Source organism: Panthera leo, chromosome B3 (genome assembly GCF_018350215.1).
Source record: "Panthera leo isolate Ple1 chromosome B3, P.leo_Ple1_pat1.1, whole genome shotgun sequence".
Lineage (NCBI taxonomy): Eukaryota > Metazoa > Chordata > Mammalia > Carnivora > Felidae > Panthera > Panthera leo.
The window spans coordinates 110,758,975-110,784,867 of NC_056684.1; the positions used below are offsets into that span (position 1 = coordinate 110,758,975).

At 45.5% G+C, this 25,893-nt stretch overlaps 1 protein-coding gene across 2 annotated transcripts in view; it reads left to right on the forward strand.

The window, feature by feature from the left end:
- FNTB (farnesyltransferase, CAAX box, beta) overlaps nt 1-21,552 on the forward strand; it is a 66,817-nt gene extending 45,265 nt beyond the window's left edge. For both annotated transcript variants that reach the window (XM_042943509.1, XM_042943510.1), the window contains exons 8-12: nt 4,888-5,017; nt 7,899-8,031; nt 13,584-13,695; nt 14,572-14,686; nt 20,091-21,552. In XM_042943509.1, the coding sequence (XP_042799443.1) occupies nt 4,888-5,017; nt 7,899-8,031; nt 13,584-13,695; nt 14,572-14,686; nt 20,091-20,219 (619 nt within the window). In that variant the 3' untranslated portion in view covers nt 20,220-21,552. The remainder of the gene's footprint in view (nt 1-4,887; nt 5,018-7,898; nt 8,032-13,583; nt 13,696-14,571; nt 14,687-20,090) is intronic.
- Nucleotides 21,553-25,893: the final 4,341 nt, after the last annotated feature.

Consider the following 25,893-nt stretch of genomic DNA (forward strand, 5'->3'; position numbering starts at 1 on the left):
GTGTGTGTGTGTGTGTGTGTGTGTGTGTGTGTGTGTGTTCTGAGTTATCCTTCCTGGAGCCCCCTGCTCTCCTGCTTCAGTCTGGACAGATTGCTCTCAGCTTGCTGCACAGCAGGCATCCAGAAGCTTCCTTTCAGCATGAAATTCACTTCACTTCTCTCCTTTGTTGAAGCCCCTGTCCTCTTTTTTCTTGGCTTACTTACTCATTTTAATGAAGCACATACTCTAGTAGATTCCAAAAGAGAGCACTTGGGAGATGAATTTTTAAGATTATGCATTATTTTAAGATTAAGATTATTTATTCTACTCTCACACTTGATTGATAGTTTATTTGGTGAGAGATTTCTAAATTGGAAACTGTATAAATTGACATCCTTCAGAATTTTTTTTAGCATTGCTCCATTATCTTCTGGCTTCCAGTGTCATTGTTAAAAAGGCTGATAATACTAATAACCAACATCTGCTGAAGACCTGATATGTAATACTCACTAGTAAGGTAGCTAGAGATTGGTAAGGTAGTTTAGAGATTGAGAGTATAGGCTTTTGAGCTAACCTGCCTGGATTTGTTTCTTTTTTATGCTTTCTGTTTCTCAGTTAAGATTTCCCGTCTTTTTATTCTTTATAAGTATATATATTTTTTTCCTACTTCCCTGAGGTAAATATATAGTTATAACATCCGCTTTAAAATTCTTGTGTGGTAATTTCAGCATCTGGGTATCTTGGAGTTGGCATGTCCCATTTCCCTGATTATGCATATGTCAAGTAATTTTAGGGTTGTGTTTTGGACATTATGATGTTACATTATAGAGACTGGATTCTGTTAGATTGCTCTAAAGAGTGTTGTTTTTGTTTAAGCAGGCAATCAACTTGGTTAGATGCAAACTGTGAATTGTCACACCTGCACTGGGCTGTGGTTCAGCTCTTTGATCAGTTCATGGGTCAGAAGCTGCTCTCATTTTGCCCAGCACCTGTGTGATTGGGAGTCATGTAGAAACTTCGTTGAAGTTTAAACATGGAATTAGGAGTTTTCCTTCTCTGGCTCTTTCTGGTACTTCTCCTTAGTTTCTTTCAGCCTGGTTCTTCTTATCAGAAAAATGGTGGGCTTTCCATTAGTTTCGGCTGCCTTCCACTGACCCCTCTGACCTGCTGCTGCCACCACTGGGGCCCACAGCCATCCTCAGGGCAGACTGGGAAGAAAAAAATAGGGGAGGGGAGGGGAGGGAAGAGACTGCCTGCCTGCTGTTGTCTGCTCCAACTTTTAAATCCCCACCAGAATCTGCCTGCCTTTTGTCAGTCTGCTGAGCCCTCAGGAATTGTTTCTGTGTATTGTGTCCAGAGCATGTAGCTGTTATTTGCAGGAGGAGAAAACTCTGGGTTTGAATCCCAGTCTCGTGATTTACTAGCTTTGTGCCTTGGACAAATTATTTCACTTCTCCATGTCATGGTTTCCTTAAATGTCAAATGGCAGGATATTGAATTTGATATTAAGCTGAATTACAAGAAATTTAGGTGACCAAAATCTGTTATGGTAACCACTGTGCTTTACTGCCTCCCAGTGCCATTGTGTTCCCAATCCGTTGTATGTTTTGGTTTTGTTTCTCTTTTTCTCTTTCCCACCTTATCCCCCTCCCTAGAAGTTGTTGGAATCTGTATTCTTGAAGTTTGGAAACTTCAGGCTGATGAACCATGATACGGATTTTTTTTTCTTCATTTTTTGGGTACCCAGTATGTATCTTCAATCTGGGATTGCAAATACTTTAGTTCCAGAATCTTTATTATACAATATGATTTCCTTGATAATTTCTTTCCCTCTATTTTCAGTGTTTGCTCATTTTATAACCTCCTAGCAGTAGGATTAGTCTTCTAATTTTTCACAATTTTTTGCCTATTTTTTAACCCTTAATCTTTCGTACTGTACTTTCTGGGAGAGTCCCTTACCTTTTATTTTCTAATCCTTCTGTTGAGTTTGTATTTCTGCCATTCTATTTTAAATTTCCAGAGCTTATTTTATCCTCGTTTATAAAAGGAATACTTCTTTTTTACATACTTTCCTGTTCTTGTTTCAGGCACATTTTATTCTTAAAGTGTTTTCATTTCATATAATATTTTATCTAAAGATACAATTTTAAAAAGTTTCCTTCTGTTCCCTACGTTATTTCTCCAATGTATTTTTGTTCATCTGTTTTGGTCTCTCTCTTCCATATCAGAGACTTTGTTGAAATGTCTCATATTCATATTTGGAAGCCAAGGGCTAAAAAGCTGATGGGGAGCTACATGTGCCAGAGTAGGCTAGGTTCAGCCTTTCACCCCATTGGGTTTTTCTCTTGGGCTTATCAGCTTCCCTTGAGAAGGATCTTCCAGATTTCTGGTTGGGGTATGAAGTTGGCAGCCAGCTTTGTAAAGTAGTAGGAGGAAAAGGGGTAGGGGGTGTTTGTACTCAGATTATAGATTCTCACTTAATCCCCTGCTCAGTGTGGTGCCTCCTTCCTGCTCTGCTGTGCTGGACATCCTGGAGTTCAGATCCTCTTGATTAAACTCCTGAAACTTCCTGTCCTCTGCTGCATACCCAGAGGTCTCATTGATTCCTATGTATGTTTGCAACCAATTAACTTGTTTCCAACTCATCCCACTTCTTGAGGCATCGTGGTGCCTCTAGTTCCTGGGCCTTGCACTGGAGCATGTCGTCTTGCTTTCTGTTGCCTCCTATCCCCGGGCTGGTTTAGGTTTCTCTAATCTGTTAAGTCCGTTAGTTCTTATCTTTCCCCTTTTCTGGCTTTCGAAATTTTGTTATTTCCTGTCTGTATTCATATCTTCTCCTATGCTCTTTACCCTTGTGGGTTTATCCCTTTTTAAATTCTTTTCATTTTATTGGGCTTGTGCTCAGTCTGTTAGGGTTAGCTAGAAGACATTCCCAAAGAATTTTACTAAAATTACTAATTTACAATTATTGAAGTTGCTCCCACGTATAAAAGGGAGGGAAAGCGGAATGTAAATCGTGCATGTGTGCGTGTGTGCATGTGTGCATGTGTGTGTGTGTGTGTGTGTGGAGAGAGAGAGAGAGAGAGAGGAGGAGACAAACTGACAGTGGTCACTGCTGGTGAGAGGGACTAGGAAGCCAGCTTGGGCAGGAGATTTACTTTTCATTATTTACTTGTTAACACTATCTGTTTGTTTTTTTTTTATTCAAAAAAAATTTTTAAAGGTAAGTTCAGAAAAGTTAAGGAAAAGGAAAATGTTAAGAGGTGCCTTGCCTGTTCTTCACCCATCAGACTTTTCAAACTTGACTGTTCCTCTGCTCCACATAGCCAAATGTGTTGGAAGGAAAACTCGCCACTTAGGCAGCAGCAGGGTCATGGGATGGAGGTGCTAAAGAATCCGTACAGGGGGTGGTAGCCAGTTTTTGACTTGGCGCCCTGCTCTGTGATGTCCCTGGGCCTGCGGACTGCTCTGAAAAAGGCCTGTGAGTTTGCAAGATGCAAGGCCTCCAGGGAGAGGTGCCTGAAAGACAGGCGGTATCATTGCTTGTTTTCTCTGCCATCCGGAGGTTCTGCTGGCTCTTGGATCATGTGCCCATCCACCTGTGCACCTATACCGCGGTTGGGATTGTGAGGCAGACATGCCTGTAGAGTGTGTACATACTCGGAGATCATCAGAAGTAAAGTCCTACACTGTCATATGAATATATACTAAGAAAAATTGTCTTTATTGCACAGAAAAGCATATTTATTAAAGATGAGCAAAAAGAAGAAAATCTAAGCCACTTGTAATCCACCATCAGCCACTCTTTTGGTGTATGTCTTTCTAGAATTCCGGGAAAATTATACAGTACCTTACCATTTTGTAACTTTTTTTGATTGGGAACATCTTTAAATATCCTTTGTAGCATTATTTTATTTCATTTTATTTTACTTTAATGTTTTTTATTTATTTTTGAGACAGAGACAGAGTGCGAGCATGGGAGGGGCAGAGAGAGAGAGAGAGAGAGAGAGAGAGAGGGAGACATAGAATCCGAAGCAGGCTCCAGGCTCTGAACTGTCAGCAAGAGCCTGATGTGGGGCTCGAACCCATGAACCGTGAGATCATGACCTGAGCCAAAGTAGGATGCTTAACCAACCGAGCCACCCAGGCGCCCCCATAGCATCATTTTAAATGTGTAGTTTTCTATAGTACAGATAGGCCATAATTTATATAACCAGTCCCTTACTGTTGAGTTCCTGAGTTGTTTCTAATATTTCACTGTTATATTATAATCTTATCTTTGAACACATTTTAACTTATTTCCTAGGATGAATTCCTAAAAATGACCCTATATTGCTGGTCGCAAGATGAGGCGTGTTTTTATGACTAGAGAATACACTATTAATATATAGTCTAACCCCCAAAATAATAATTGTTATAATAGTAAATGAGTAATTTGAATATATAGGTTATAATTTAAAAAATAAGTTTACTTCGATAGTAATAAAGTTTTATATGTTTATTATAGCAAGCTTTTGAAAATACAGAAGAATAAAGAGAAAAAATACCAGCAATAGACCTGCCCTAAATAGCAATTATTTTTCATTTTTATTCTAACCTGTGGTTGTCATACTGTATGTATGATTTTATTACTTTTTTCCTAAGAGATTTGAGGTACTGTGCATAAGTAGACTGTTTCTCTGAGTTCCCCCCCCCCCCCCCCCCGCTTTTTTTTTTGGAGGAAAAGGCATTTCCAAAAGTTAATTAGCTGGCATCTTTCCATTCATAGTTGTGATGGTTCATGTCATTATCTGAACAAACTCATTCTTTGCCAACCTGGGTGCTTCTGCACTTGTGCCCACCCACTCTACCCGGCCACTCATGGGTTGACACCTACCACTCAATCTGCTCTTCTCCATCTCCTCCCAGGTGTCAGAATTGGGAAGGTGGAATTGGTGGGGTTCCAGGGATGGAAGCGCACGGCGGCTACACTTTCTGCGGCCTGGCCGCACTGGTCATCCTCAAAAAGGAACGCTCCTTGAACTTGAAGAGCCTATTGGTAAGTGTCTGTTGACTCCTCTTCTTCTCAGGCCCCAGGCTCCTGGTGATGTGACTGGTCAGACTCACAGTGCTTTGGGACTGTTTGGCTGTGGGAAGGACCAACAGAGTTCCTGCTCTGAGCCCACGAACTGAATGACCCGTAATGAAGATTTTCAACGTAATTGCCGGGGCGCTCAGCACTGGTCGGAGAAAGTGGGAGGAGTGGGCGTCTGCCTGGGTCTTGGCTCCTTTCTTCCTGCCTTTCCATCTTCCCTGCTCTGAACTTTCTATAGTATATTAGGCCAGCTCCACAGTCTTCCTGAGTCCCTCAAACATCTGCAATGAGGCAGAGTACCTTCCTCCTGCTTCCGAGACCGTAGCTTCAGTCTCTTAAATTTGGAGGTCATCATGTATCTTAGAAGGAATCTGCTAAGAGAAAAAGTCATGAGAAGTGCTCTCAGGCCTTTTGAAGCCAAGCTGTTATTACCGGCTGCAATATGTGAACATTTAGTAACCACATTCAAATGAGCTGGGCAGAGCAGAGTGGTTGCATTGAGCAGGTAGCCTTAGGCATTTATGTCTGGACTCTAAGCTCCTGATAGATATCGAGAAGGAAAGCTGACTGCATTCTGATTCACTAGATTATTCTTAATTTATCATCAGAGGCCTAGTGTACAAACATACACGCATGCAGTGCCACCGAGACGTCTTTTGGGAAGCATTTACTCCCAGCCATGACCTCAAAGCAAACCAGCTGCAGTGGACATTCATCTCTTCTCCCCAAGCTCAGATGTCAGCTGCTCATCATAGGAACTGTCATGAGACCCATCATGAGCTTCCAAGAAAGTTTCTGTTAGACTCTACGGATATACTACCAGTAGTATTTTGTCCTCATCCGCAGGATGCCTCCTATAGCATACTTTCCTGGAAGGTTCATGCTGAAATGGCCAGCTAGACATTTAAGAGACTGATTACCAATAAGGCATGAAATTGAAAAGCCCCATTTCCTGGGAAGAAATGAGGAATATAACCAGCAGGAGGCTCGGTTACAATGGCAACACTCTAGATTTGGGCCCTGTCTCTCCCAGTTCCACACGACCTTAGGAAATGTGTCCGTTTTAACTTCAATTTCCTTGGTCCTCTGTAAGGTAGAGATAACAGTTCTTTGAAGGTTAAAGGAGGGGTTAGAACTCTGGACTCTGAAGGTTAAAGGAGATAACATATAGTAGGTGCTCAATGAATGCCAGTGTCCTTCTTACCCAGACCACTCCGTCCCCTCCTTTTGCTTTGAGAGAACTAGGACCCATATCTGAAGGATTTTATGAATTCATATGGCCGAAGGAAGCAGAGTAAACCCATGGGCTTAGACACTGGAAAAAATTATGTAGTCCAGCTTAAAAACCCTTAGTCTGGGTGAAAAAAAACAAAAACCAATAACCTTTGGGGGCACCTGGGTGACTCAGTCGGTTGAGCATCTGACTTTGGCTCAGGTCATGATCTCACTGCTCATGGATTCGAGCCCCACATCAGGCTCTGTGTGCTGACAGCTCAGAGCCTGGAGCCTGCTTTGGATTCTGTGTCTTTCTCTGACCCTCCCCTACTTGTGCTGTGTGTGTGTGTGTCTCTCTCTCTCAAAAATAAATAAATAAATAAATAAATAAATAAATAAATAAATAAATACATACATACATACATTTTAAAAAATATTAAAAAAAAACCTTAGTCTGTGGTGTAAGAGAAAATGAAAAATGGACTCCCCACTGTAGTACCTGTTTTCTCTTTTCTTGAGTGATGCTTCACCGCTTTCATTAAATGGCATCATCCCTAAAGCACTGGCTCATTTAAGACTCGCTGGTGATTTATTAGTGCCTACACCTGCAGTGTAGTTTTTTCTATGTCTTTCTTCTAAGAATTTGGGATTTGACTCTTATGGGTGAGTATGGCCTTGAACAGGGATATAATCTAAACTCCACACTTGGTAACTTAAAGACATCCCCTCCCCCTTCCAAAAAGGGTCCTCGGTAGCTCCTTTCAGGAACTCAGTCAAGTAAGAACCTAGGGGTGGGGGGAGGGGGAGACATCCTACTCTGCACCTTTCAGTTGTGAAAGCCCGTGGCTGGTGTCTGGAACTGCCTGGGAGGGAAATGGAGATGTCATTATCTGCTCAGCCAGTCGGTTCTGCTCGTTTCTGGAGGACGAAACCCCTGGCTATCTTGATCTTGGTAGCAGAGTGTGTTTAGAAAACTTGGAGATAAGCAGGGATGGGCAGCAGCATCATGTGTGACCGCTGAGTGACATCAAGAACCATCTTACAAGTTCAGAGTAAAAGATTGTCTTCTGTTAGCCAACCAGGTTTCCCTGGAGACGCAGAGAGGCTAGAGCTGACAGAGCCGTCCTTGGCGGTTGGGATAATGGCTTCTGCTTCTGGTCCTGCAAGTAACTTGCTAAGAAACCTTGGATGAATTTCTTCAGGTGCCAAGTCAAAGTCAGGAACAGTTTGAGATCATTCACTGAGACACAGCACACAATTCCATTTATCTGCTTTTAATAAACTTCCCTGAGAAGTGGTTAGAAATGAGCCACTTGCCTTCAATTTCCTCATTAAGCCTTGTTTATTGAGAGACATTTGCAGGTCTCCTTATAGGCCAACTTGATGTCTTTATTCTGTCAGCATCAGAACCCACTTGAAACCCAGGAAAAGGTGGTTAGCTGTCCATTGGGCACGAAGCAGAGATCAGTACTGGCCGCCCTGCCAAGAGTCCAGCTTAGATGGTCCAGTCTGCATCCGCGGCAGTGAGGGGAAGGAAGGAACAGCCCCAGGACTAGAATTCCAGTGCCAAGAAGCCCAGAGATGGGAACTTGGCCTACACCCGCCTTTCCCTTCTCTGTCTCATTCTCAGCAATGGGTGACAAGCCGGCAGATGCGGTTCGAAGGTGGATTTCAGGGCCGCTGCAACAAGCTGGTGGACGGCTGCTACTCCTTCTGGCAGGCGGGGCTGCTGCCCCTGCTGCACCGCGCACTGCATGCTCAAGGTGAGCCCAGGGAGCTGCTGGCAGGGGCTGGGTGACTTCCCCTGGCTGCTAACCCCAGTCAGGTAGCCAGAGTGTTTGTCTGTCTGTCCTGGATTTTGAGTGCCCTGCATGAACCGCACACCCCCCCCGCCCCGCCATGTCTCCTGCACTCACATGCAGACTAGGCTTTAATTCCAGTGGTTTAGTTGAGTCACAGTTGCTGCTGCAAACTGTCTGTGGCTAGGAGGAGGTAGGTGCGTGTCCGGGTCCCAGGGTGACTGCCACCTCAGCCGGGTGTGAAGCCACAGTTTCCAATGCAGCGTCCCGTATCGGTCATATCGGAACTGAAAACCCACACTGTGTGCGTCGCGGTCACAACAGTGACTGAGAAGGCGATGGCACAAAGGGGCAGAGAGGCAGAACCCCAGGAGAAGAGATCCACCAGGTCTGACTGGCTTTGTAGTTGCTGCCGCGAGCACTGTTGTATTTTAAATTCATTGAAGAATCCTAAATGCAAGTCTGTTCCACCCATACCACTGGAGTGGAGAGACCTGGGTTCGTTTCTCTGGAGTCGCAGATCAGAAGGCAAAACCAAAGCAGTTAGACAGCAAGCACAACTTCGGAGCGCCTTCCTTTATTTGATCATTTGAAATCTCAGGTCGCCCGCTGACTCCTGAACCATCTTTCTTATTTATTTTATGTGAGAGCAGCGTGTCTCTGAGGAAACTGGTGGGGGGAGGGGAAGTCATGGCTGTCCCGCTGGGTGCTGATGTGTTCTTGGAGTGAGAGCCCTTGGCCCAGAGAGAAGGTTTTCTTTGGACTTAATAATTGGGTAATTAATAGCTCAAATGTGGAAGATGAGATTCTTTCCTATTGTCTGGCCCCCTGACCCATGCTTTTCTTCCTTCTTTGGCTGTTCTTTCTGAGCACCTTTCTTTAGTCTCTTCGTTTCATCTGAGTTGTGGCCACTTTGGATGCTGAATTGAAGTAAACGCAGTCTCGGCCCTGTCTTCCCATTCTTTCTTTTTTTAATTTATTTTTTATTTTTTTAATCTTTATTTTTGGGAGAAAGAGAGAGACATTGCAATCTTTATTTCTGAGAGAGAGAGAGACAGTGTGAGCAGGGGAGGAACAGAGAGAGAGGGAGACATAGAACCCAAAGCAGGCTCCAGGCTCTGAGCTGTCAGCACAGAGCCCAATGCAGGGCTCGAACTCATGAGCTGTGAGATCATGACCCAAGCTAAAGCCAGACACTTAATGGAATGAGCCACCCAGGTGCCCCCCATTCTTTCTTTCTTTTTTTAATGTTCATTTTATTTTTGAGAGAGCCTGAGTGGGAGAGGGGCAGAGAGAGAGGGAGACAGAGGATACGAAGCAGGCTCTGCACTAATAGCAGAGAGCCCGATGAGGGCTCGAACCCAGGAACTGTGAGATCATGTCCTGAGCCTGAGCCAAAGTCAGATCCTTAACCAACCGAGCCACCCAGGCGCCCCCTTGGCTTCCCATTCTGCCGGTCTCAGTCTGTCCTGCGATTCCTTGCCTTGGGCCCCTGGGCTTAGGGTCTCAGGGCGTTAGGATAGATCATTCCCCTGACTCTGGAGCCTGCACGGTCTCTGGCTTGACCACTATGATTGGGAGGTCAAGAATTCCCTGAAACTTCAGTGTTTTCAAAGCAAAAATAACTTAGGGTTTTAGTGATTCCTTATTTGAAACTAGTGAGGTCAAGCCCTTGGTAAAATGGTCAGCCTTTCACAAACCTGTCCCTGGCTGGGATGAGATGCCAGGAAAATCCAGGAGAGCTGTGAGAAGAGTGCTCCCTGCCAGCATCTTCAGAGGAGCCCCAATTGACATTCTGTTTACTGTAGCACAGGTCCTGGAGGAAATGACCTTCAGAGCTTTGCCTGTGGAAAGCGCTGCCTGTGAATCGTGGACCTTGCAGCTTTTGTCAGGGCCCAGGAGAAGGCCTGTGTTGGGCTTGAAGCTCACCCACTTCTCAGCAGCAGTGGGAAGGGAAGGGCAGTGTCTTGAGTGGTGGGCAGAATACTGACGTTGGGAGTCTCAAGGAGACGATGTGTGCAAAGATTTTCGTAATACACTGTGATCAAAGGTTTCAAAGCAGTCTGTATATAATTCCATTTTTAGCGAAGAGTTGACTCCAAAAAATTATGAGAAGGCACCTGGACTGTGAAGCGACACGCAATATTTGTTTTCTTTCTTTTTTTATGTGTATTTTCTGATTTTCTACAAGTAATTTGTATTCCTTGCATAAAGAAAAAGAAAAATAAAATTCTTTTATAAAAGAAGAGAAATTCTATAAACAAAACAAGTAGCAAGGTAAGTAGCAAGGTAGGACAAATTATTTGTGACAAATGACAAAGGGCTAAATTTCTTTAAGTTGAGAGGCTCCTAAATCACTAAGAAACAGATGAACAGCCCCACTGAAAACCAGGCAGAGGATCTGAACGGGCAGATTCCGGACGGGCAGGAAAGAGCTACTACTTGTGTTACCCCCTCTATGACCACCGCTCCTCCTGGCCGCTGAGGCTTGCCAAGCGCTCAGCCTCAGCCAGGGACTGAACGGAGTCCTCCACAGGTGTTTTCTCATTTGATCCTCTGAGCAGTGCTGTGATAGGTGCTGTTGTTATCCCCATCTTACAGATGAGGAAACAAAGACCAGCAAGGGTGAGCAACTTGCCTTACGATGCCTGGTCGCCACCTACGCCTCCGTCAGAGCCTTGCTTCTAACCAGCACAGGCGGCATGCATGAAACGAAAAGATGGCAGTGAAAGAAATGTGAATAAAATCAGTGGGACACTGGTCGTTTTTACTGTCACGTTGGCAGAGAGGAGAAAATGCGGTACCCGATGTTGGGGAGAGTGTGGAAAAACAGGCACTTTTGTACTGTCAGTGTGGGTGTAAATAGCTGTATCGGTTTTTTTGGAGGGTAGTTTGGAGATTTGTTTACATTACTTAAACCCAGCAAGTACACTTTCGGGAATTTACCTGCAGAGATATTAGCAAAGGACGTGTGTCGAAGTGGAGTTTTAATGGCAAACAACCAAATGCTCATTAAAAGTTTAATAGTTGAATAAATTATGATCTCCCCATCCCGTGGTTAGACGCAATGAGCTAATTGGAAAACTCTCCAGGACACAACATAAAGTGTAAAGGGCCAGGCCTAGAGTGGTCTCTGTGCACACGGACCGACCTCTCCACAGCTTTTCCTGGAAGTGAGCAAAACCCCTTTAGCAATGGGCACCTTTGGGAGGAGGGTGGGAGATGAAGGGAGGGAGACATACGTGTTGAATTGTTTTTCCTTCTGTACTACACTCTGCCTTTTTTGTTGCTGTTGTTAACCATGTGCGTTACTGCTTTTATCTTAGTAAATGACCAAATAGATTTTGTAAAGGCGATGATCACTTTGCTGGCTAAAGAGATAACAAAGGACCGACACACGACCTCACTGAGCAAGTGGCCGTTAGTGGTTCCATGCAGGTGGCTGCCTTATGTGTGTAGAAGACAGCAGTTGAGTAGAAGAACGAATTATTAATATCTTAAAAATATTCAATGCTGACTAAATTAGTGAGTTATTTGGTTTCTGTGGAGCAGTAAGAAAGCAGCAGGCCCGTGAGTTTGGGTTTAGACTGATGGTTACTCGTTGCTTGTGTGTTCCTTGGGACATACTTCCAGGCCTGGATTTGTCCACCTGTGAAATTGAGCTGCATGTGGCTGAACCTGTCAGTTACTGTTTGGGAAAGCTTTTGATTTCTTAGATAAAAGGAATCTTTGAAAAGCAAAATGACATAATAATGGGGATTTGTAATTGAAGGGAGAGGTATAAAGGACTAAAAGGCCAATTGTGGTGCACAAGCAGCACCCGTCATCACGCCTGCCTTCGTCTCTGGTTGTGTGAGCTGCTGTGCAGATTCAGGACCCCTGGAAGCTCCTGGTGGAGTTTGTGGACTCGGAGCTTGTAGATTTCCATAAGGTAGCAGGCAACCGACCCACTCTGTAATCTGTCTGATAATAAACATAGCAATTTCTTTTCAGATTCTGCTTTTAGTGACAGGTTGGCACTTACCTTATAATAATAGTCTTTTATTTCCTACAGGATATAGAATAAAAGGATATTTTGTACAGATGTTTAATGCAGTGATCCTAAAGTTTAGTAAATTTGCTTTTTAAAGAAAAAGTAACAGCTTTCTTGAGATAGAATTCACATACCGTACAATTCACTCACTTAAAATATACAACTCAGTGGTGTTTAGTGTAATCAGAGTTGTGCAGCCATGACCATAATCAATTGTAGAATTTTCATCATTACCCTCCTCAAATCCCAGTAGCTATTAAATTTGCTTCTTTAAAGAAGAAATTACAAAGGAAAAATCAACAGTATGATAACAGCATAGAAAAATGTATGCCTATAGTGTTAAATGGAGAATGCAAAATATAAAATTATAATAACTATATAGAAAAATGCACAGAAACAGACTGGAAGAAGGAAAAATTAGCTTTTAATTTGTATTCACAGATTACTTGCTATCTTTGTAGTAGCCCGAGTATCCAAGTATAAAATTGACCAAGGACTTAATGCATGTGTATATTTAAAAAAAAAAAAATTCCCACATAAATGCTTCTGGAAGCATCCATCTGTTGGCAGTCTCTGTCATCTGCATTTGATAACTATGCGGCCCACGGAATTCTCCGACCATACTGATTCAGCTTCAGAATGAAGAAGGCCAGTTGCTTGTTCATACATGAGCATTATTACCAGAACTGCCAGTTTCTGCTCCTGCTGCCATATTTTTTTTTAAGTTTATTTACTTACTTTGAGAGAAAGCGCAAGCAGGGGAGGGGTAGAAAGGGAGAGGAAGAGAATCCCAAGCAGGCTCCCTGCTGTTAGTGTAGAGCCCGACTCAGGGCTTGAACTCACAAGCTGTGAGATCATGATCTGAGCCGAAATCTAGAGTCAGACACTTAACTGATCCACTCAGGTGCCCTACCCTATTATATGATGCAGAAATCCTGGCGGTTACTAGTAATCCTTCTTAGGAACAGTTTTTGAGGCCAAGAGAGGAGTTGGAGGATGCCCTTTGGAGATACATTAAGTTGAGGTTTAGAAAAGTAGAAGGAACAGACATCACCCCTGTTGAGAGTTCTCTTAGCCAGTTAGAGTCAGGGATGTGCTAGAGGAAATGTCTTAAGAGGCCCAGAGGAGGGAGTTGTGGACTGAGTCAGGAGCAGTGAGAGGGTGGATCTGGAAGGCAGAGATAGCCAGCTGGCCCACGCCTGTCCGTGATGTGGTTTAGGACAGGCATTCACAGTAAGGGCGTTTACCCCAAGGTATCGTTCTGCACTGCTGCTCTTTGACTCAAGTCAAAGGTCGGGAGAAGGGACATATCATGGGACGTGGGCGAAGATATCAAGTGTCCCAAGAATGTAATTTTCAAAATTAGTCCAGGAATAATAGAGGGAAACCTTAACTGTCCCCAGTGGGTAATAAAATACAAAGACGTCATTCATACCGTGCTGGATGCCCACCGGGCATGCCTTGACGCTATGCCTTTCTGCAGGCGACCCTGCCCTCAGCATGAGCCACTGGATGTTTCATCAGCAGGCCCTGCAGGAGTACATTCTTATGTGCTGCCAGTGCCCCGCCGGGGGGCTTCTGGATAAGCCTGGCAAGTGAGTGCCTTCTCTTGGGAGAGGGAGGGGCAGGGAGGGGAGAGATGGTGTGCCACTCAAGCCTCCCCAGAACCAGAGGGTGACAGCCGCTGACCTTTAAAAGCCTGGGGGGCAGGGGGGAGGGGGCTCCCTTTCCATCCAGCTGCTTGGTGCTAGTGTGTTGTGGGAAGAAGCCTCCCAGTGGGAGCACCCCTTCCAGTGCCATCCTGGCACCCCCCAGTGCCCATCTTTTCCCCCAGCTTCCATGCAGCCCCCTCTCTGGGTAGGTACATAGATTGCCAAGTTGGTGGCTTTTCTTGCCTTTTTTTTTTTTTTTTTAAACGAAACTGATTTAAATAGAACAGGATATAGGACTTTAAAACCCTTGAGTGTCATAAACAGAAATTATAATCACAACTATTGCAGCATAGATTAAATACCTTGAGGCGCTGCAATAAAAAGAAAAGGGAAATCAGATAAGTCCTGTTCCCTTTGCTACTGGGCCAGCACACACCCTGTGACTGTCAGCATCCAGGGGAAGGCCCAGCTGAAGGCTGGTCCCTAGCAGTTTGTCAGGGAGAATTTGGCTCATTTCTAGGCATTTTGGTAGGATTTTTTTTTTTTTTTTTTTTGAGAAATACATTAATTTAGCACCAGCACTACCCTGGAGAGTCCTTTCTGGAAGACAGCTGGAGGAGACCCTGGGGGGACGGACTACAAGTCTACAAGACTACAAGGGTGCAGGGCTGAAGAGTGGGGCTCTGAGAAATGCCACGGCTTGACCTGGGCCTGGGATGTGGGGGTGTGCTCCAGGCCTGAGTCTCCTGTTGGAGGCTGTGCCTGGGGGGATTTGTGGGAATGGAGGAGTCCCTGCTCAGAGCTACCTTGTCTTTGTAGGTCTCGGGACTTCTACCACACCTGCTACTGCCTGAGCGGCCTGTCCATAGCCCAGCACTTCGGCAGTGGAGCCATGTTGCACGATGTGGTCCTGGGTGTGCCCGAAAATGCTCTGGTAAGGCCGGGTGGGGGGCTTGATGGCGCTTCTCCACAGGGTCCCCAGGATGGGGGCATACCAGGAGAGGGGAGCAGCCACGCGTGTCCTGCACAACTATCCATGTGCCTCCTGTGGGCAGGTCTGTGAGCACGCAGCCCCCACCCTCCCTCCATTGGCAGCCGCCCCGGAGGGAGCCTGGGACCTAGGAGGGAACTATCTTAAGGCAAACTCAGGGTTCCAGGTGGGGGCATCCAGTCTGAGACAGAGGTTCTGTGCCTTTATCCCTGCCTCAGACCCAGACTTCTATTCATAGTTCCATTGAGGAAATGTACTAAGAGGCAGTAGGTTTCTGGAATCTGCAGCCACACAGTCCTCGCTGCATGGCTGGCTGTCTTCTGGAGCCTACAGTGACATGCCGTCTCTCCAGAGAAGATTCCCAGACCACCTCTGTGAAGGAGGCCTCCCTACAGTGCTCCACCACCGCGCCTTGTTTGTGCCCCTCGTGGCACTCAGTTGCAGTTTGTAGCGTGTGTTTAACTTGGTTTTGTCTGCTGCCTCCCAGAGCTGTTAGCCCCTTGCGGGCAGGATGTTCAGCCCCACATCCAGCCCTAGACCAGCCTGGCCGCGGGAAACACCCCTGAGCCTAGACGTGAGCCTGTGACGTGAATCCAACTAACACCGTCCACGGCCATCAAATCACGGGGCCCGTGCAGACTGTCACAGAATAGTTCCAACAGAAGGAACACAGATGGCCAGTATGGATAAAAAGATGCTCAGCCTCACTGATAACCAGACAAAATCGGAGTTGCAACCACTCAGCTTTTTCAAGTCTTAACATGTTTCCATATTCGCCTCCCATGCACCCCTTTTCCATTTGTCAGTCTCCTTCCATCCCCAGCATCACCTTGTCCTAAGTTTGACATTTGGCAAGCCTGCAGATAAGTTTTTGTGCTATCACTACATATGTATGTATCCATAAACAATATAGACAGAGAATGTTTTCATGCCTTTTAGGACAGTAGCTACTGGATCACTTATTGTGCATTGCTGTTCTTGCTGACCGTTACACTTTTGAGGTTTACCCGCGTTCACATATGTTGCTCTGCTTGAACATTTTAACAACTATATGGTGTTCCCTTGTATAAATGTACCCCAACTGATTTTTCTTCTCCTGTTGGCGAACGTTGAGATGGTTTCGGTTTGTGCTATTGCAAACGGAGTCACAGTGCACATTCTTGTGTCAGTTTCTCTAGGAGAGACTTGCTGGGTTGAAGAGCACACACACCTTCATCTTCATAGACAGCACCCTCCCCCCCCCCCCCAATGCCCATGTGGCTTGTGTCGTTTTACACTCGCACAGTACTCAGATGAGTTGCTCTGTGGTCCAACTTTTCCTCTCTGCCATTTGATAGGTGGGAAATGGTATCTCAGTTTTATTTTTACATTTCCCTCATTCGTAGTAAGGTTGAGCATCTTCTCAAATGTTCGTTGACTATTTGTGTTATGTCTTCTGTGAATTGCCTGCCAGCTGCTTGCTTGCTTGCTGATTTGTAATTTTAATTGTTTGCCCTTTTCTTACACATTTGAAGGCGTTCTCTGTGTGTTCTCAATACTAATCCTGTGTCGGTGACGTGTGTAGTAAATCTCTTCCAGTTCGTGACTTGTCTTTTCACTTTTAGTGGGTTTTTTGGTTGTTGAATAGAAGACTTTTAATTTTATAGTGAACAGTTTTACTGCCTTTTTGGTTTTTGATGGTGGAGGGGTACTTAAGAAATCTTTCCCGGGGGTGCCTGGATGGCTCAGTTGGTTAAGCATCTGACTTCAGCTCAGGTTATGACCTCCTAGTTCATGGGTTTGAGCCCCGCGTTGGGCTCTGTGCTGACAGCTCAGAGCCTGGAGCCTGCTTTGGATTCTGTGTTTTCTTCTCTCTCTGCCCCTGCCCCACTCATGCTCTGTCTCTCTGTCTCTCAAAAAGGAATAAACATTAAAAAAAATTTTTTTAAAGAAATCTTTCCAGGGCACCTGGGTTGCTCAGTCGATTAAGCATCCAACTTCAGGTCATGATCTCATGGTTTGTGAGTTCGAGCCCTGTGTTGGGCTCTGTGCTGACAGCTCGGAGCCTGGAGCCTGCTTCCGATTCTGTTTCCCTCTCTCTCTGCCCCTCCCCCACTCATGCTCTGTCCTCTCAAAAATAAAACATTAGAAAAAAAAAAATCTTTCCCTACACTGAGGTCATACGTATATTTTCTTCCAAACCATTTAAAGTTTTGCTCTTCCCATCTGGATTTTTAATTCTCTTGGAATTGGTTTCTGTCTGTGGTGAGGGTTGGATATAATTTTATATTTTTTCCATGTAGATGACCAATTGACCAATACCAATTATGGAAGTTTACAACTTTCCTACTGATGTGTGTCACATGTCTGTCACGTACTCGAGTTTCTGTATATGAAGTGACTCTGTTCTGTTCCTCTGGTCTGTTTGCCTGTCTGTACTCTCTTAAGCAAATTGTAAATGCAGGTAGGCAGGTCCCATCCCCTTGTTTTTTTTCTTCAAAATTGCCTTGCTGTTCTTTCTTTTTGCTTTTTCCTATGAGTTTTAGGATCAGCTTATCGAGTTCCACACACACAAAAAAATAAACTATAATGGAATTTTTATGGGAATCACATTAGATTTAAGATTAATGGGAGAGAACAGACTTCATTTCAATATTAAGGCTTTCCATTTGTGAACACGATTTTTCAGATTATTTTTCATGTCCTTCAGTGGTCTTACATCATTTTCTCTATAAAAGACTAACACATCTTTTGTTAGACTTATGTCTAGGAAATTTATACTTTTTGTGTCTATTGTGACTGGAATATTTTTTTATATTTGTGACTGGTTGTTACTAATGTACAGAAATGATATTTATATTTTAATTGTATGCAGCCACCTTGCTGAACTTAATAGTTGTAATAGTTTGTAGAATCTCTTGGATTTTTTTTATTTAGCATGTGATGTTATTTTCGAATAAGGACAGTTTTGCCTTTTTCTTTCTGATTCTTAAGAATTTTATTTCTTTTTCTGCCTTGGGATGTTGGTTAAGACCCCTATAGAGTGTTGACTAGAGGTGGTCATGGGGGGGCGCTCCTGTCTTGCTTCTGGTTGTGATGGGAAGGTGTCTATAATTTCAGCATTATGTAGGATCCTTACTGCAGGGTTCTGATAAATACCTCCTATCAAGTTAAGGATGTTACTTAACCCTCTCTTCCTGGTTTGCCAGGTTGTTTCTTGTTTGTTTGTTCCAATCATAATCTAATATTAAATTTTACTGAGGGCTTTTTCTACATCTGGTTTTTCTCCTTGACTGTGCTATATTTTGTTAATAAGTGTTCTGATGTTAACATTACATTCCTAGGATCAGCCCTTCTTATGGTCAGAGGACAGCGTGATTGTGTGTGTTTAATACATTGCTGGATTCAGTTTGCTAGTATTTTTTTTAAGTTTATTTATTTGGGGGGGGGGGGCAGAGAGAAAGGGAGAGAGAGGATCCCAAACAGGTTCTGCACTGCTAGCACAGAGCCCAACGTAGGGCTCGAACTCACAAATTGTGAGATTGTAACCTGAGCCAAAACCATGAGTTGCACATGCAACCGAGACCCCCAGGTGCCCCAGTTTGCTAGCATTTTTGACTGGTATTTTTTTTTTTTTTTTTTTTTTAATTTGAGAGACAGTGCGAGTGGGGGAGGGACAGAGAGCGAGGGAGGGAGAATCCCAAGCAGGCTCTGCGCCACCAACACAGAGCCCAACACGAGGCTCAAACCCACGAAACCACGAGATCATGACCTGAGCTGAAACCAAGAGTCAGATGCTTAACTGACTGACTAGTATTTTACTAGTATTTTTACCTGGGCACCCAGGTGTCCCTGACTAGTATTTTTATTTAGGATTTTTTTTGCATGGTATTCATAAGAAAAGCTGATCTGAATTTTTGTTTTATTGTATTGCTCTTTCCAGTTTATATTTCAGGATAATATCACAGCCTCATAAAATTAGATGGGTACTTCTTCTCCACCGCCACCCCTGCCTTTTGTTTAGACTTTGAAAAAGTTTATAGAAGTTAGAGATTATGTTTCTTGTAGGTTTGGTAGCACTTGCTTGAGAAACCATCCAGGCCTGCCTGATATTTTGGGGGAGGAATGGTGGAGCAGAATAAGCAACTGTTATTACTGATTTAATTTATTCATACAAGTTGGGGCGGCTCAGTTGGTTAAGTGTCTGACTCGATTTTGCCCCAGGTCGTAATCTCATGGTTCTGTGAGTTTGAGCCCTGCATTGGACTCTGTGCTGATAGCACAGAGCCTATTTGGGATTCTTTCTCTCTCCCTCTCTCTCTGCTCCTCCCCCCACCAAACTAAATAAATAAAAACTTTTTAAAAAATGTATTCATACAAATTTTAAAGAATTTCTTTTGAAAACTTATATTGTTCTATAGAATTATTCAGTTTATCTGTACTTTTATAGGTTTTGGCATAGAGTTGCTCATAGTATTCTCTCTCTTTTTTTTTTTTTAACGTTTATTCAGTTTTGAGAGACACAGAGAGACAGAGCGTGAATGATGGAAGGGCAGAGAGAGAGGGAGACACAGTATCTGAAGCCTGATCCAGGCTCTGAGCTGTCAGCACAGAGCCCGACGTGGGGCTCGAACTCATGAACCATGAGATCACGACCTGAGCCAAAGTCGGACGCTTAGCCAACTGAGCCACCCAGGCGCCCCCATAGTATTTTAAAAGTAGTTTTAAAACCTCTCCTGCATTTCTGTCCCCTCCTTCATTCTCCCAGAGTGGATGAGTCCTGAATATTGGCCTCCAGTTGTGCCCTGTCTCAGACCTGAAGTTTCTTTTGGATTTCTATGATGTAGCAGACTACTATAAAAGAGTTTAAATATGGCCTGATGCTTTTACTGCATCATCGCGTTGTGGTCCTTTTCCTTGATTACAAATGTAAATAAATGCATGTATGTTTTAATAATTAGAATATATACAAAAGTATAAGAAAATATCACGGGACCGATTTTGGTGTATGTCCAATTTCTGCCTATAAATCACATCTACAAACACATTTTCAAAAAGTAAGTTTGGGATAACATTGTATATACTGTTTTCCTCACATGATACGTTATAAGCATTTGCCCTTACCATTAAATATTTGAAAGCATGTTTTTAAACGGCTGTGTAATATTCCTTTGCATCCCATGTAGCATTAAATGCTTTTACTAATACCTTGTTGTTGAACATCAGGGCCTGGGGTGATAAATCTCCCTGTGTATCTCTGATGATTCCTTCTTCTGATAAATTCTTACAAGTCCATGTAAAGGTTTCAAGTCTGTGCACGGTCGCAAGGACCACTGGGGTGATTGATCGGCATCTGTTCTCTTTGCAGCAGCCCACTCACCCTGTGTACAATATTGGACCAGATAAGGTGATCCAGGCCACCATGCACTTCCTGCAGAAGCCAGTCCCGGGCTTTGAGGAACATGACGAGGCACCAGGAGAGACTGCCACCGACTAGAAGACCCAGGGCCCCTGGCTCTATGTTCACCCACCTCCCCGGTCAGACCCAGGTTTATGCATTTCGATACATACTGCATTCTGTGCTGCAGAAGCCTTGGCCACTAGGGAGCTGTGGTCCTTTGTCCTTTTCTTGTCAAACAAAACAAAACTGATGGCCCTGGGTTTGGAGAAAATAGTGGCGTGGTTTTTAAAAAATTCTTTCCACTTCCGTCAAACCAAAAATCTGTCAGCCCGTGCGGCATCTAAACCCGGCTCTGGCCTGGCCAGGATTGTTGGGGAACGGTGCATGCTGGGCAGGACCAGTCCCTCGCCGCCAGCTCTCCGGCCCGGACAGTCGTACTGAAATGAACGGTGTCTATGAGTCACTGCTGCGATTCCCCTCTGCACGCCACCATTAAGTCACCAGGAAGGTGCCCTCCCCTGAGTGGAAATAAGTCTATTCCGTGCCGAGGGGGAGGGGGAGCTTTGGTCCCATCACAGTGAATTCTCTAGAAAAAAATCATGGTGGGACTTCACTAGGAGGTGCCCTACCTCTCACCTTCCACCTCAGTCATTTGCAAGGGAAAGGAGCTGGGGGTGGGGGAGAAAGATCTCCTTGAGTTGTGAGTCCCTCCCCCTCCGCACTGGAGAACTGAGCCACACTTCTCCCCAGGGCGGGACTCGCTTCAGCCACAGGGGTGGTAACTTAGACCCAGGAAACCAATTATGAGTGGAAAATGAACCTCTAGTTCATTTCTGTGTCTGAGGAAGCAGCCCCAGTGCCCGCCCCCCATCATGTATGTGAAATACCCTTCTCGTGTCCTCAAGGCCGCACCTGCAGCCTGTGGCCATTGTGCGTGTTTCCATCTTTCTTCCATCAGACTCCCAGCCCATCACCCTCAGAGACGGTGTTGTCTTCTCTCATCTGGAGTATTAACACTACTAAGTCTTTCACCTTAATTTGACTCAGGATTTATTCACATCCTGCCCACTCTAGTCTCACAGAGATAAAATCAAGTGCTAGATAGGCTGGCTGCTCAGCTGGCTGTGGCAGGACTGAGTGCGGCCCGGCGTGCTCAGCCTGGCAGGGCCTCTGCTGCTCACGGGGAACCCTTTCTCGGTCAGCGGGGCGTTGAGTTGGGCCATCTGTCCGCTGCTACAGTCACGGCACACTCCGTGCGGCTGACCTGGCCTTCATGTACGCAGCCCCGGACTGCGAGCAGACAGGAGCCTGGAGGTGCGGCACGAGGCTCTTCTCAAAACTCTGGCCGTCTGCTGCCTCTCATTCCCTATTGCTTTGGCGGATTGGGCTATGTATTACCTCCTTGAAATAATAAAAGAATAACATTTTCTCTGATGTCTCTCATTTGTGACTGGTCCCAAGAACATTCTCTCAGAGTGTCCACTGTTGGGAGTTACTGAAGATTGCTCGCGGATTGCCGGTCTCCCGTGTGTGTGACATTTCAGACCTTGCAGGGATCTGACTTGGGTTCCACCCTCAGCTGCTCCAGTGGATGCCACCGTGGGCCCAACAAGCAGTGGGAGAAGCTCTGTCTCCCAAGTTCCCCAAACCAGTTCTGTTTACTTTTGTCCCAGCCCTCTGTACGCCGCGTCTCATGCTGTCTGTGTGTCTGTCTGATTCTGAGCAGAGACTGTGCTCCTGAGTCCGAAGGCAAGAATTCAGCAACAGGTGGAGGTGGCTGTCCTGACCAGAGGCGGGGGGACTGTCACAGAACGGGCCAGAATCCTGTGGTCACCTGGCTTTCCTTCTCATCTGGTGAGAGACTCTCTCTCAAGGGAGGCCAACAAGGCAGATACTCTGTGTCCTGACCCTCCATGGACGAGAAGAGGGTATCCTCATCTCGGAATATAATTCCTGCCCCCGTGCTCTTTTTGCCCAGATAACAAAACAGTTTGGGCCACAAAGCAGCACATTGAAATGCATCCTTCCCATGACTGTAACAAAAGGCCAAACCCTCTAACACCAGCAGCCTCAAGGTATTAGGGGATTAATTGTAGTAATTGATGTGGTTAGAGACAGAAAGGATTGCTTCGGTATGAGTTGGCTTTATACCAAGGGGAGAGGGTTTGAGCTGGCCCCAGGATTAGGTGAAGTTTGCCTAGGTAGAGGAGAGAGGGTCATTTACTGGTATTTAAAAAATTTTTATTTGAGAGAGAAAGAGGACACTATTGGGGGTGCAGAGAGAGAGGGAGAGAGAGACCCAAGCAGGCTCTGCGTGGCAACACAGAGCGCGACATGGGGTTCATTTCATGAACCGTGGGATCATGACCTGAGCCAAAATCAAGAGTCAGATGCCAAACCGACTGAGCCACCCAGGCGCCCTGGCATTCTTGTCTCAGGGGGTTTACACTGGCATAACCATGAGACTCCCTTTCTGCTCCCAGTTGGGTCTGGAGGATTTCTTGACTTTTACAGCATTCAAAGTGGGTGCTGGAGATCAATTCTCAGATAAACAGATTTATCATGTGTATCCTTAAGTAGAAGGCACTTACGTAGCATTCAAGATGGGTTACCCCAAATATCTCCCTCACCAATAAAGAAATACAGAACTACCACAGATGTCCAGATGGGCCCCAACTGCCCCCTTGGACCCATTTCAGACCCACGTTGAGTCCTGTGTAAGTTGGGAGGCCTGCTAGATCCTCGTGTGAGCAGAAGGGGAGCCTCCTGGATAAGCAGACGCCCCTGAGATAACAATACCAGTCAATGATATTCCTAAACTGCCTTCTCTTCGCGACATCATTTCTGAGTTAGAAGCCATCAATCAGATTCTGGCCACTGTGTTGGGGGCAATGCTGTACTCTACTTGATGAAGCCACTTCTCATGAAGACCGCCCACAAAAGCATATGCCATAGTATTAAATAACAGCTCCACGATGGCCTTCCATTGAGGACTAGCCTTAGATCTTGATATGTTGCTTCCTGGTGACTTAACTTAGCAGAGAGATGGAGGTTAGAGACTCCTGGCAAGGTGGTTGCTTATGTGACCTTGGCGACTGCATCAATGTTAACCATCTACTGTACTTGTGTCAGGAGCTTGATAGAATTAAGAGTGGAGCTCTGAGTGCTCCATATTGTTGGTAGCAGTGGAATCCATTGGCTTCAGATGGTAGATGTACAGATAACAACGCTGACATTCCATTATAAAACTGAAGAACTGGTCTCATCTTCCAACCAGCTTTTCATTCATCCAACCTCCTTATGGAAGTAGGTCACTGGGCTTCCTGCAGGAAGTCGCCAGTAGCTTCAGCATCCCAACTCTGAGAGAAGGGTAATGGTCTGGGGTGGGGAAAGAAATGTGCTTTATGTCTGCAGGCTTCCGAGGTACTCTTTGGCCAGGACTACTGTGTATGATGTCTGTCATTCACTGTCTGGGATAAATCCAGTTCAATGAAAGTTTGCTTTCTTAATGCTAATAATCAGGCCTGAGGTTAATGGTACAGATAGAAGTCTGTGATGGAGGGCTACTCAATGTTGCTTCCATTTGGGAGCCCAGGAATCACTTGGGGGTGGGGGGAATATTTGCTAATGTTTTATTAGTCTACCATCTATACCAGGGGGCAGCAAATTTTCTCTGTAAATAGTAAGTATTTTAAGCTTTGCAAACAACTGCTCAACTTTGATCGGCCATGGTAGGACAAAACAGCCATAGACAAAGTGCGGTCGTGTTCCAGTAAAACTTTATGAGAACAGGTGGTGGGCTAGATTTGGCCCATGGGCTGTAGTGTGCCTACCTGTGATCTAGACCAAATCCCATCCATATTCATTCAGCATTCTTCCACATCTTTCATGGCTGAGATGTAATGTAATACTATGTCCATGTACTGCTAGTCTCAAAAGGCAAATGTGCTTGGTAGAATTTGTACCAAATATTCCAGCCACCCACGTGTGCTGCTCGGGCATTCACTGCCACGAAACAGGAAGAACTGAATGATTTAAGACATTGTTACAACTTGCTTAAAACAAAGAGGAAACGTGTTGACTCCTAAACTGAGACGTCCAGGAATTAGCTTGGCTGTATGGCTTTAGCAGCTTCCTCGGTCTTTCTGTGTCAGCTCCAACCTCAGGCTCTCTCCATGTGACTGTAAAATGGCAGCAGCAACAGCTGCAGACCGTACATCCTCTGAGGGTGAAGTTCAGCAGACACGAGCAGCTGGCACTGTCCCAGTCTTCCTTCCCAGCAAGTGTCACTGCGTCTCACTGCCTTTGATCAAGCCACGTGCTTTTCTGAGAAGCAATCCAGTGGCCAGATTGAAGTGCACTGAATGACCTAAGTCTTGATCACATGCTTCTTGCATGAGTGGGAAATGGGGCTCCATCAGAAGCACACAGTCTAAGAATGGGGAAGGAACGAAGCCCCGAGTCCAAATTAGGGTTGTAGTCAAAGGGGGGAAATGGATGCTAGAGAGACAAACCACCACCGCTGTCTACAACGGTGGATTATTACTGGGATAGAAACCTGTGGTGGACACGGTTGGCATCCATTCCTCCCCTCCCCAACTGTGGCAGCCAATAGGCTTGTGTGAATTTGATCCCCTTCTGACCTCCAGGACCAGGCCCTGATTGGCCTAAGGCAATCATTTTAATCCATCCCTCTTTGGCAAGAACAGAAGCCTACACCAATCAAATGGCTTGCCCTGGCCTCATTGATTGATGCAGAATAGAGCATGTGGCCTACAAAAACCAGAGAGAAGCCCAGGACATTTGATTATAGAGGAAAAGCACCTCTCTCCTGTTAGGGATGGTAGCATGTGTGGCCTGGGACTCCTACAACCATTTTCCCACCTACAAGGAAGCCAGTCTCAGAAGCCAGTACACACAGACTCCCTGACTCACTAAGAAGCATGGCCAGAACCCTGATCACCCCTCTCCTGCAGTTTGCCTTGCTTCTGGGTTTTTCAGCTACGTGAACCAACCTGAGGTGGATTTACTCTTACTTGCAACCAAAAGCATCTTAACACATACAAAACTCTATTCATGAAAGTTCTTACCTGCTGCCTGAAGGGCACGGATCACCCTTGCCACATCCACCCAAAGAATAACCCCTAAGAGAGTTCCTCCTGGTCTATTGCCTCTCCTCATTTGATCCTTGACTCAACCTCATGAGGTGGGTGAGGCAGCCGTATTATCTGCGTTTTACAACTGTCGAAACAGGTCAGAGAGCTTAAGTGAATCACCCAAGGTTTCTGGCGATCAAGGAGTGGAGTCTGAACCTGAACCCAGACCTGCTGCCCAGGAGCTTCCATCCCCCCAGGTGTCTAAAGGAAGGTGGAGTGCGTGGTCTTGGGGATGGAGGCAGCACCGAAACGTGTGTGGGTTACCTCCGGGGCTGGATGACAGGGACCCCGAAGGCCGGCCCCCATCTTTTACCAGGACGAGCATGCTGACAGCAAGTGGCCGGGGCAGGCTGGCCTCGCTCTTCTACCCTGTCTCCTGCTCTGCCAAGTCTTCAGCATAGAGCGACGATCCCCACACCAAATGGGTGCCACCCCAGTGCAGAGTGAGGCTATGGTGAGTCAGTCTTTCTGGTAGCTCTGAAGACAGCCCGCCCCCTGCAGCCTGGCCCGGCCTGCCTAACCGGTTCCTGGACTGGACATCCTCTTTCACTTCCCGGCAACTCTGCTTTTCACCAGCTGGTGCAGGAGGTTCAGAGAACGAGGCCAGGTGGCCG